This window comes from Bombina bombina, chromosome 3 (assembly GCF_027579735.1).
Source record: "Bombina bombina isolate aBomBom1 chromosome 3, aBomBom1.pri, whole genome shotgun sequence".
Classification (NCBI taxonomy): Eukaryota; Metazoa; Chordata; class Amphibia; order Anura; family Bombinatoridae; genus Bombina; species Bombina bombina.
Window position 1 is genome coordinate 982,043,564 of NC_069501.1, and position 13,639 is coordinate 982,057,202.

Genomic DNA, 13,639 nt, shown 5'->3' on the forward strand with positions numbered 1-13,639 from the left:
TACTCATTTTCTTAAACAATAGACCATGATAAGATTATGATTGTATCATATAAATATAAGTCTATAAATTGCTACTGGCTTCTATTGATGCCTAAAAAGTGCATTGTGATCTTAGGCCGGGCCTAAGATCACAGTGCACTTTTGAGGCATCGATAGAAGCCGGTAGCCATTTAAAGACTTATTTATATCATACAATCATATTCTTATAGGTTCACAGTACATAGGTTGTATTAAGTAGCCTGATATCCGTTAGTTATTGTGAAACAGGTATAGCTAAATCTAATCTACAAAATTACCAGTACCTGAAAACCTAGTATCCTTGCTGCTATTGAAAACAAAGGGGTTCATTGCATTGGGGGTTTTGGGGTGCATGGCTGTTTAGGGGACATGATTGAGATTTGAGAATGAGTTTAAGGGTTTTGGATCATGGTGATTAAGGGGTGAATTTTTTTTTTAAGGAGCTATTGCACTGGGGGTCTGAAGTTTAATGGCTCTGTTTTAGTGCACTGCATAGGATTTAGACTTCATTCTTTTACCTAGTGATTTAGCACATATTCTTCAAATGTTAATAGTGTGGGATAAGCCAGCCAGAAGCTACACTTTCCTGCAGAATATGTAGGTGCTTTTATTTTGACTCTCATACATGCTTTGTAAATGCGTGCCCCCTCGTGAAAAAAATGCCCCCCATTTCATTTGTTCTGGAGCCGACCCTGCATATATCTATCCTTACAAATCTCTTAATCTATGCATTCAGCAGCTGCTTTATAAATGTCACGCCCTGTAGTTGGTTAAGACCAGGAATTTCTCTGTTTTTGTTTCACTGTCACATGGTATTTATTCATCCGCCATATTGTATAGTCTGTTTAATAGACAAAAAAATCTCCCTCGGCATAATCCATATAGATATTAAAATTGATTCTACATATTCTGGTATTGAGACCAGTATTGTCACTGTCAGATACCGTTTTTTTACAGTTGATTTATATAGCTTGCTTAACGGTTAAGATTATAGGCAAAATATTTCCTATCAGTATGGACACTGAAATTAACTATGCGTGATCCACTATTGGAACATCACACATACTGATATTGTGATTAGTAGATACCGTGTTGTGTGTTTTATCTGATACATCTTATTCTTTCATTAGTACAGTTTTTTTTTGTGCCATCATGAATGTTAAATTCAGTTATATATGGTCTATTTATACAGTTAATGTATACAGCTATGTTATAGCCCGTACATTATTCTAAATATTGTGATATTGTATGAGCAAATAAACTGTGACATACAAATAATCGCACAATAAGTTATAGCAGAGTATAAAGGGCATAAAGAGTATATTACAAATAACAGTAAAGTGTTGCTATTATCATAATTGTGAAATTTGCGACACATGTGTATAGTGCTCATTATTAATAAAAATTAAAGAATGAATACCACTTTTATAACTATTATATTAAATGTTGACCTTGTGAATTGTGCTGCCATCTAATAATAGTGCTCCTGTAAATTAATGATGGTGTTGTAGTCCATCATTGTGTATATCAAGTTAATAATACAACACTATATATACTTAAATAATATCCAATAGTAAATACTTAATAATTCAATTTCTTGTGAACTGACACTTAATAATTAATCATTTTATAAGAACATGTGAAAAAGCATATTGCATTTTAATTTTCACTTAATGAAATGATCATTGATTTAGATTATTATTATAGAATTTCCCAACCTTAACAGCATGTAATAATTTTCTAATCATTAAACATTGTTACAAGAAACACACGCCTACATTTAGAGTTTTGCGGCCAAAGGGGTGCGTTAGCTACGCGTGTTTTTTTTCTAGCGCTACTTCCAAACAACGCTGGTATTGAGAGTTCTCTGAAGGGCTGCGTTAGGCTCCAAAAAGGGAGCGTACAGGCATATTTACCGCCACTTCAACTCTCAATACCAGCGTTGCTTACGGTAGTGGCTAGCTGGAAAAACGTGCTCGTGCACGATTCCCCCATAGGAAACAATGGGGGAGTTTGGGCAGAAAAAAAACCTAACACCTGCAAAAAAAACAGCGTTCAGCTCCTAACGCAGCCCCATTGTTTCCTATGGGGAAACACTTTCTAAGTCTGCACCTAACATGTACCCCGAGTCTAAACACCCCTAACCTTACACTTATTAACCCCTAATCTGCCGCCCCCGCTATCGCTGACCCCTGCATATTATTGTTAACCCCTAATCTGCCGCTCCGGACACCGCAGCAACCTATATTATACCTATGTACCCCTAATCTGCTGCCCACAACATCGCTGACACCTATATTATATTTATTAACCCCTAATCTGCCTCCCCAATGTCGCCGCTACCTTACCTACAATAATTAACCCCTAATCTGCCGACCGGACCTCGCAGCCACTATAATAAATGTATTAACCCCTAAACCGCTGCACTCCCGCCTCAAAAACCCTATAATAAATAGTATTAACCCCTAATCCGCCGACACCTAACTTCAAGTATTAACCCCTAATCTGCCGACCGGACCTCGCCGCTACTCTAATAAATGTATTAACCCCTAAAGCTAAGTCTAACCCTAACCCTAACACCCCCCTAAGTTAAATATAATTTTAATCTAACGAAATAAATTAAATATTATTAACTAAAGTCTTCCTATTTAAAACTAAATACTTACCTGTAAAATAAACCCTAATATAGCTACAATATAACGAATAATTATATTGTAGCTATTTTAGGATTTATATTTATTTTATAGGCAACTTTGTATTTATTTTATCTAGGTACAATAACTATTAACCCCTTAATGACCGAGGACGTGCAGGGTACGTCCTCAAAAAAAAGGCCGTTAACGCCTGAGGACGTACCCTGCACGTCCTCGGTGTGGAAAGCAGCTGGAAGCGATCCTGCTCGCTTCCAGCTGCTTTCCGGTTATTGCAGTGATGCCTCGATATCGAGGCATCCTGCAATAACCATTTTTAGCCATCCGGTGCAGAGAGAGCCACTCTGTGGCCCTCTCTGCACCGGACATTAACGGCTATGTTCGTTGGTGGGTGGGAGCCGGTGTGGGAGGTGGGTGGCGGCCATCGATGGCCTTTGTGATGCGGAGGGGGGCGGGATCGGGGGCGGGGACGACCGGGGGGACGCGCACGGACGCGCGCACGTGCACGGGGAGGCCAGGCGGGCGCGTGCACGGGGAGGGAGCGGGTGGGAACCACTACGCTACAGAAAGTTTTTTCTTAGAAGTGGGGATCAAAGGGGTTTATATATTTATTTGTTGATCGGTTTGGCTGGTGGGGTATTGGACTGTGGGGGGGGAAGCTACACTACAGAAACAAATAAAAAAAATAATAAAAAAAACATTTTTATTTGCAAACTGGGTACTGGCAGACAGCTGCCAGTACCCAAGATGGCCCCAATAAGGCAGAGGGGGAGGGTTAGGGAGCTATTTTGGGGGGATCAGGGAGGTTGGGGGCTAAGGGGGGACCCTACATAGCAGCATATGTAAATATGCTAAAAAAAATATATATTTTTTTTAATACCTTTTATTTTAGTACTGGCAGACTTTCTGCCAGTACTTAAGATGGCGGGGACAATTGTGGGGTGGGGGAGGGAAGAGAGCTGTTTGAGAGGGATCAGGGGGTGGGATGTGTCAGGTGGGAGTCTGATCTCTACACTAAAGCTAAAATTAACCCTGCAAGCTCCCTACAAACTACCTAATTAACCCCTTCACTGCTGGCCATAATACACATGTGATGCGCAGCAGCATTTAACGGCCTTATAATTACCAAAAAGCAACGCCAAAGCCATATATGTCTGCTATTTCTGAACAAAGGGGATCCCAGAGAAGCATTTAAAACCATTTGTGCCATAATTGCACAAGCTGTTTGTAAATAATTTTAGTGAGAAACCTAAAGTTTGAAAAAGTGAACATTTTTTTTTATTTGATTGCTTTTGGCGGTGAAATGGTGGCATGAAATATACCAAAATGGGCCTAGATCAATACTTGGGGTTGTCTACTACACTACACTAGAGCTAAAATTAACCCTAGAAGCTCCCTACATGCTCCCTAATTAACCCATTCACTGCTGGGCATAATACACGTGTGGTGCGCAGTGGCATTTAGCAGCCTTCTAATTACCAAAAAGCAAAGCCAAAGCCATATATGTCTGCTATTTATGAACAAAGGGGATCCCAGAGAAGCATTTACAACCATTTATTCCATAATTTCATGAGTTGTTTGTAAATAATTTCAGTGAGAAACCTAAAGTTTGTGAAAAAATTTGTGAAAAAGTAAAAAAAAAATTTTATTTCATCGCATTCGGCGGTGAAATGGTGGCATGAAATATACCAAAATGGGCCTAGATCAATACTTTGGGATGTCTTCTAAAAAAAAATATATACATGTCAATGGATATTCAGGGATTCCTGAAAGATATTAGTGTCCCAATGTAACTAGCGCTAATTTTGAAAAAAAGTGGTTTGGAAATGGCAAAGTGCTACTTGTATTTATGGCCCTATAACTTGCAAAAAAAGCAAAGAACATGTAAACATTGGGTATTTCTAAACTCAGGACAAAATTTAGAAACTATTTAGCATGGGTGTTTTTTGGTGGTTGTAGATGTGTAACAGATTTTGGGGGTCAAAGTTAGAAAAAGTGTGTTTTTTTCCATTTTTTCCTCATATTTTATAATATTTTTTATAGTAAATTATAAGATATGATGAAAATAATGGTATATTTTGAAAGTCCATTTAATGGCGAGAAAAACGGTATATAATATGTGTGGGTACAGTAAATGAGTAAGAGGAAAATTACAGCTAAACACAAACACCGCAAAAATGTAAAAATAGCCTTGGTCCCAAACGGACAGAAAATGGAAAAGTGCTGTGGTCATTAAGGGGTTAAATAGTTATTAACTATTTAATAGCTACCTAGTTAAAATAATTACAACATTACCTGTAAAATAAATCCTAACCTAAGTTACAATTAAACTTAACACTACACTATCAATAAATTAATTAAATCAATTAACTACAAGTACCTACAATTACCTACAATTAAATAAACTAAACTAAATTACAAAAAAAACCCCACTAAAAATAAAAAAAGATTACAAGAATTTTAAGCTAATTACACCTACTCTAAGCCCCCTAATAAAATAACAAAGCCCCCCGAAATAAATAATTTCCCTACCATAAATTAAAATAGTTAACAGCTCTATTACCTTACCAGCCCTTAAAAGGGCTTTTTGCGGGGCATGCCCCAAAGAAATAAGCTCTTTTGGCTGTAAAAAAACCACAATACCACCCCCCAACATTACAATCCACATACCCCTACTCTAACCCAAACCCCCCTTAAATAAACCTAACACTACCCCCCTGAAGATCTCCCTAACTAGAGTCGTCTTCACTCAGCCGAGCACCGATGGACCAAAAGAAGACATCCGGAGCGGCAGAAGTCTTCATCCTATCCGGGCAGAAGAGGACATCCGGACCGGCATCTTCTATCTTCATCCATCCGACGAGGAGCGGCTCTATCTTCAAGACCTCCGGCGCGGAACATCCTCTTCTACCGACGACTACCGATGAATGAAGGTTCCTTTAAGTGATGTCATCCAAGATGGCGTCCCTCGAATTCCGATTGGCTGATAGGATTCTATCAGCCAATCGGAAATAAGGTAGGAAAAATCTGATTGGCTGATCCAATCAGCCAATCAGATTGAGCTTGCATTCTATTGGCTGATCGGAACAGCCAATAGAATGCGAGCTCAATCTGATTGGCTGGTTGGATCAGGCAATCGGATTGTACTTGAATCTGATTGGCTGATTCAATCAGCCAATCAGATTTTTCCTACCTTAATTCCGATTGGCTGATAGAATCCTATCAGCCAATCGGAATTCGAGGGACGCCATCTTGGATGACGTCACTTAAAGGAACCTTCATTCGTCGGTAGTCGTCGGTAGAAGAGGATGTTCCGTGCCGGAGGTCTTGAAGATGGAGCCGCTCCTCGTCGGATGGATGAAGATAGAAGATGCCGCTTGGATGAAGATGTCTGCTGGTCCGGATGTCCTCTTCTGCCCGGATAGGATGAAGACTTCTGCCGCTCCGGATGTCTTCTTTTGGTCCATCGGTGCTCGGCTGAGTGAAGACGACTCAAGGTAGGGAGATCTTCAGGGGGGTAGTGTTAGGTTTATTTAAGGGGGGTTTGGGTTAGAGTAGGGGTATGTGGGCGGTGGGTTGTAATGTTGGGGGGTGGTATTGTGGTTTTTTACAGGCAAAAGAGCTGATTTTTTTGGGGCATGCCCCGCAAAAAGCCCTTTTAAGGGCTGGTAAGCTAATAGAGCTGTTAACTATTTTAATTTAGATTAGGGTAGGGAAATTTTTTATTTTGGGGGGCTTTGTTATTTTATTAGGGGGCTTAAAGTAGGTGTAATTAGCTTAAAATTCTTGTAATCTTTTTTATTTTTTGTAATTTAGTTTAGTTTATTTAATTGTAGGTAATTGTAGGTACTTGTAGTTAATTGATTTAATTTATTTATTGATAGAAGTGTAGTGTTAGGTTTAATTGTAACTTGGGTTAGGATTTATTTTACAGGTAATTTTGTAATTATTTTAACTAGGTAGCTATTAAATAGTTAATAACTATTTAATAGCTATTGTACCTAGTTAAAATAAATACAAAGTTGCCTATAAAATAAATATAAATCCTAAAATAGCTACAATATATATTATAGCTATATTAGGATGGAATCAGCCAATCAGATTCAAGTTCAATCCGATTGGCTGATCCAATCAGCCAATCAGATTGAGCTTGCATTCTATTGGCTGTTCCGATCAGCCAATAGAATGTGAGCTCAATCTGATTGGCTGATTGGATCAGCCAATCGGATTGAACTTGAATCTGATTGGCTGATTCCATCAGCCAATCAGATTTTTCCTACCTTTTTTGATAACTAGCAAAAGTAGTCAGATTGTGCCGCACTTGTGTGCGGAACATCTGGAGTGAAATAAGAATCGATCTGTGTCGGACTGAGTCCGGCGGATCGAAGTTTACGTCACAAAATTCTACTTTTGCCGGTCTTTAGCCTTTGATAACTAAGGCGAATCAGCCTCGCCACATATACGCTGCGGAATTCCAGCGTATTTGAGGTTGACGGCTTGATAACTAGGCCCCATAGTGTACTTTATTTCCAGTCAGTGAAAACATATTAATGCATGTGTACACAAAAATGTTGGTAAACTGAATGAAATAACTTAGTGTATATACTTTGCATTGTATGTGAAAATGTATTAATTCCAATAAAGTTTGAAAAGTTAAAAAAAAAGTGTGCATTCATACTCTTATGTCTTTTAAGAGATATCAACCTAATCTAGGTCAGAATTACTTTTGAAATGTTTGCTGCTGCATGCAATTTTTTAACGGAAAGTGGATTTTGATGCAATGCCAAAATGCCTAATCACAGACAGCTGTTTCAACCTATAGGGACCCATTATTGTGTAGTATGATGTAAATATGGTTATTTTAGCTAGAGATTATCAATACATGATCATTGTAAATCATTCTTGTGTGAAATTATATTATGAAAGCATTATTCCAGAGAAACAAACTTTGTGTCCAATTATTTGACATTTTAACCACAGAGTGTTTTTAGTTTTTAATAGATAGACCAGATATATAATTTGACAAATTCATACACATATGTTCTAGTCTGCTTTCTTTTGTCTTTTTGTGTTACATGGCTGTAAAGTGCATCCAATACGTGGCGGCATTGGGGATTTCTATATTATTTTTCAACTCTGTTGTGTTTGTAATGGAATATAACAGTGATTATGGAAGCAGTAAAATCCCTTGACAACATTTATGACAACAATGACAGAGGAACCTTTGCCTAGGAAATCTATTATCTAAATTCAGTATATTACATTTTTTAGAACTTGGCGCAATACTCCAACACATAATGTTCTGTAATTGTCATTAGTGTGTAGTTCATATAATTTCATATCTCTATAACTAGTTACTATATGTTAAAGTACAGTGTTTTGCTTACCAGACAAATAAAAGCTCTGCTGGGGTTATCATAAATACTGTTACATCATGAAAATAAAATAAGTTAGTATTAGATTATATTATTAGATTATATTCTTTTTTTACTCTTCTGTAGACAATTGGCTTTTAATTGCAAAGATAGATTGGAAATACTCATTACGTTTAGTGAATTGGAATTAAAATATATAAAATATAGCACTAGCAGCGTTATTAAATCATTCATAAAATAAATGTTATGCTTCGCAGGTTTCCCTTTCTGGTGCTTGCTGGATGTTGTGCCTATCAAGAATGAAAAAGGGGAGGTGGTTCTGTTCCTGGTGTCCCACAAAGATATTACAGACATTAAGTCCCGGGGAGGGACTGAGAACCGGAAAGAACAAGGTACAATTAAACACTATAGCTTAGATTTTGTTTCAGCAACATGCTTATTGGGGCTGTTTATTATCCGATAAAGCCTTTTTCTTTCCTAAGATATGGAGAGTCCACAACGTCATCAATTACTAGTGGGAATATCACTCCTGGCCAGCAGGAGGAGGCAAAGCACACCACAGCAAAGCTGTTAAGTGTCACTACCCTAACCATAATCCCCAGTCATTCTCTTTTATCTCTGTCAATGGAGAAGGTGAAGGTTTGGTGTCTGAAGAAAATTTGATTTCCTTTCACTACAAGCAAGATTTTTGGGTCTAGCTGTAGTCCACGTCAATCTCTGCAGTAGAGTATTGGTGGCTTTAAAGCAGTTAGGAACTTGTAAGGTGGGCCTTGCTGCGTTTCCTAACATATCGCTGCCCTAATGTAGAAAGTCAGAGTAAGTTTACTCTGTTCTTTCTTTTTTCTACAGGTCTCTGTAAAGAGTATGTGTCCTCCCACACCTTGTATACTGTCCTCCTGCTGGACGGCTAGACTGCAGGTAAGTGCTTTTGTCTTGTAGGTATTGGGGACTTGCACTTATGTGATTTAAACTGCAGCATTATCTGGGACATTTATAACCTTTAGAAGGATATTTTAGAGCAGGATGCAGGCACTTCTTGTGACATGAGACTAGGGGATAATACTTTTTATGATATAGTATTCCCTGATTATTTGGCTCTTTATTTTTGGCTCATGTGTTCTAACGTTTAGAGGTTCATTAGGGGTTAATATTACCACTAATTTATTATTTATGCCTCTTATGTTTATAATTAATGTCAGATTAATTTTCTGTTGGGCTATTTGTTTCTGTTAGCATGCCACTGTAGGTCTGAACAGTATATTTTAATAGAGCAATTTGCAATGGTGGCTGTTTCTATTAGCTGCGCAATTTCTATGGGACTAGTCATGTGTCCCGTCTCTTCCGCTCTTCTAGATTTCATACGGAGCGGCACTATTGCTAAGGATTGAAAGCTTTGTAGAATTGTGATGTAGCAGCTCTCTCTGTCATTGGGCTAAATCTTTTCGGCAGAATGAAGCGCAATGTTAATAATATGCACGCTTCATTTCTATGCCGATCTTGTGTTCCCACCTCCTTTCTTCTAGTGAGAAGTGGAGTGGCGTCATTTCGGCTCTTGCTGAGTTTAGTCATGTGACCACGCCTCTTTCTCCAGGTTGAGAACAGAGCGGCATCTTTGTTGAGTCTCTCTGAGTGAAGACATTGCTTAAAGTGTTTTACATGGTTAATTAACGAGTTCTAGGTAGAATCATTCATTTAAATATCTTCAATGTGGAAGTGCATATTATTCCTCTAGAAAAGGCTTTAATAAATAAAGTAACACATCCTAGTCTGGATTTAAACACAAACTTCCAATCCTGGATGCTTACCACTATACTACAGTGGGATTTTAAGTCCTCTTTAAAATAAAGTGATTGGGGGCATATTTTTCATGATCTTGGAACAGGTGTCTGTTCCTATGAATAAATGATTGTCCCTTGGGGACCAAATTGTTTTTCCTAGACATTTCTGTTCTTCATGTTTAAAATAAGTCTTTAATAGATAAAGATAATTTTTTGTTTAAGCCTCATGTCTCTCAGGATGATGGTGTTCAGTCAATGCCACAGCTTTTCCTCAAGCGTCCCAAGCCTCTATGGCATCATACACAGTGCCCTGCAGTTTCTCTGAGCCTCCTGGAGGAGTTTATTTGCCTGCAGAAATTGCTGCACATGTATCTTCAGCGGTATCTGCTGCTTTATCTGCTTTTCCTATGTTAAAGGGAAAAGGCAAGAGGAAATTAGAAATTCAGATTAAGGTTTCTGTTCCACCTACTGCTACTCAGGTTTCCCTTTCTCATAAGTTTGATGAGGAGGATACATTGGTAGCCTCTTAGGGTGAAATCTCAGATTTGGACAGTATTATTCCTTCATCTGATGCTGAAGTAGTATCCTTCAGATTTAAGCTTGAACACCTTTGTGTATTGTTAAAGGAGGTTTTGGATACTTTGGACGACTCTGACCCGCCCGTCGTTGTTAACCCTAAGAAATCAAGTAAACTTTAATGTTCCTTCCTCTGTGTAAGTGTTTTCTGTTCCAGACAGTGCAACGAAGATTATTGCGCAGGAATGGGAGAAACCAGGGATACCTTTTTCCCCGTCTCCTGTTTTTTAAAAAGAAATGTTTCCTGTCGCTGACTAGATTCATGGCGTACGGTGCCTAAAGTAGAAGGGGCCAGTTCTACTCTGGCTAAGAGAACTACTATTCCTATAGAGGATAGCTGCTCTTTTTTTTTTTTTTAATTCGTTTTTATTAAAGGAATCAGGTGATCACAACATTTCCATGTTACATAGACATTAAACTCAGCATACAGACAACTGTACAATTGTGTGGGTTACATTACCGCTGTTAAATGTTCAAGAAACAATATTGCAGGGTTGACAGATCTCCTAGGTAGTGTCCATTGTCCATATTTTAGGTGATCATAACATTTCCATGTTACATAGACATTAAACTCCGCATACAGACAACTATACAATTGTGTGGTTTACATTATCGCTGTTAAATGTTCAAGAAACAATATTGCAGGGTTGACAAATCTCAGAGGTAGTGTCCATTGACCATATTTCAAGTCATGGCTTGCGAGTGTACACCCAATTCCTAAAGGTATTTTCCAATTTTAAACAATGTAAATTAACTTAACTATATACATACATACATGTTGACCAAGAAGTCATTAGCTATTTAACCATGAACATCTCTGTGTCTAGGCTGGGCTGAAGGGGATTGGTGAGAGGGGGGAGGAGAGGGGAAGAGCAGAGGGGGGAGTGAGAGAGAAAGAAAGAAGAAAAAAAAAAAAAAAGTTAAATTGTGAGTTGTCATGTGTGGGTCTGATCCAAACACCCCATTGAATTTAGCGTTTCATTCCCCTCTCCCTCCTAGAATAACATCACTTCGAAGGGTACCTGATCTTGTGCGCTATTCTCCGTATGTCCTATCCCTCCTCTCATATTTATTTGTAGCATTGTTTCCAGATGAGCAAAAGGTTTTAGTACTTGATTACGAATACTTGAGTCCAGCGTGTCTAAAAAGAGGCTCCACTTCCGAAGGAAGGGGCGTAGCCTGTGTTTTGTGTCAAGTCTAACGTCATATTGCTCCACAAAAAGTTGTTTAAACAGCAGGTGTTTTAGTTGTGCTATTGTTGGTGCTTGCCTTGTCAGCCATCTCTTGAGAATACATTGCCTGGCTAGTATTGTGTATAGCGTGAGGAATTTGTGTATTTTCTTATGTGCGTCACCCCAATTCAGCATAAAAATCTCTGCCTCTGTGAATACTATCTCAGTCTGTAGGGTAACTCTGAGCCAGTATTGACACTGACCCCAGAACCTCCTAATCTTCGGGCAGGTATAGAAGTAGTGTTGGAATGATGGGGCTGCAGCTCCGCATTTAACACAGCGGTCCGGGATTTTCCTGTCCCATTTAGATAGTCTATGTGGAGTGATGTAATCCATGTGTAGAATCCTAACCTGTGCCTCTCTGTGTGATATCGCCAGTGTCGCTTGTTGTGTGCGTTCTAAACTCTCTTTAATGTCCTGTTTCGTCATTTCTATTGAGCAATTGTTATTGTGCCTCATCAATATGTCATCTAGGATCTGAGACTCTTTCTGTTGTATTAATCGGGTGTAAATGTGGGACAGTGAGAAGATCCCGACCCTGAACAGCGTCTGCGAGATTGCGAAAGGCGGCGCCACCCAGAACCCCGCCCTAGAGGACTGCATCGACACCACATAGTGGCGCAACTGCAAGTAGGCGTAGAAGTGTTTGTTCGAGAAGTGGTATTTGGCTCTTAATTCTTGAAATGATCGTACCGTGTACATCTCCAATCATTGTTAAGCCAGCTCTACTCCAGAGTCGGAATGGCTCTTGGTCATTCCCTGCAGGGAAGTCTGGGTTTCCCATTATCGGGATGAATTTTGGTGTGGGTGTATCAGTCTTTAAATATTTATGGATTTTTTGCCATGCCTTTAAAGGATCCGCATACATCATATTGTTGTATACCTCAGATGGAAGCGTCTTTCCACTCCCATAGGGCAGGTAGGACAGCGCAGTGGGTGCCACCATTGCTCCCTCAAGTCTAGTTTCACTGAAGTGCCCTGTACCAAGTTGCCAGTCTATGACCAGTCTGGCTAGTGCCGCCCAGTTATATAGTCTGATGTTTGGCAGGCCCAGCCCCCCTGCTGAGTATGGGAGTTGGAGTTTTTCCATCGATATTCTCGGTTTGCCTCTTTTCCAGATGAATTGTGACAGTGCTCGAGTGAGTAACTGTGTGTCTGTTTTGTTCATGAGAAATGGCAGCATAAGGGGTATAGTATTTTGGGCAACACTGTCATTTTGACCAGGTTGACCCGACCCGATAGCCCTAGTGGGAGATTGAGCCAGTTGGATAACTGGGAAGACAATTGGGCACATTTCTCCGAGATATTTAGTCTATAGATTTTTGAGGGGTCCCTATGCAGATGAATGCCTAGGTATGTCAGTCTGTCTGCTACTTCCACAAAAGGGAAGTCGTGCGTAGAGTGTGGATGCTTACTAAGCCATAATACTTCGGATTTGGCGGCATTTATCCTGTACCCAGAGAAGCTGCCAAAGTCAGCAATCGTCTGGAGGATGTTGGGTACGTGTGTTCGTGGAGAATCCACAAACAGCAGCATATCGTCTGCGTATAGCGCAAGGTGGAGGGGGATGCCATTTATTACAATTCCTGGGAAGGTGTGTCTGAGCTTTATCGCCAGCGGTTCCAACGCTAGGTTGAACAGCAGCGGGGACAGGGGGCATCCTTGTCTGGTACCCCTTTGGAGAGGGAAGTCATCCGAAAAGATTCCGTTAGTGAGGATTCGTGCCACCGGTGTGTTATAAATCTTACCTAGTACATTCAAGAATGGACCATCAAAGCCAAACCTATGCAGTGAGTCCATCAAATGTGGCCATTCTACCCTATCGAAGGCCTTCTCCGCGTCCAGAGACAGCAGAAAGGCCTCCGATGATTCCAGTGCTATACCACTCCTCCTCGCCGACCAGTAATGCTCTATGACATGGAGCACCCTGCGGAGGTTTACTACCGAAGTGCGCTTGAATACAAAACCAGTTTGATCCGAGTTGATCAGTTCTGGTAAGATAGTCCTTA

The 13,639-nt window shown here is 39.7% G+C and overlaps 1 protein-coding gene across 1 annotated transcript in view; it reads left to right on the top strand.

Moving 5' to 3' along the window:
* The window catches only part of KCNH3 (potassium voltage-gated channel subfamily H member 3), a 407,712-nt gene that overhangs the window by 101,181 nt on the left and 292,892 nt on the right, over positions 1–13,639 (top strand). The window contains exon 4 of the mRNA XM_053708084.1: positions 8,302–8,436. Within this exon, the coding sequence (XP_053564059.1) occupies positions 8,302–8,436 (135 nt within the window). The remainder of the gene's footprint in view (positions 1–8,301; positions 8,437–13,639) is intronic.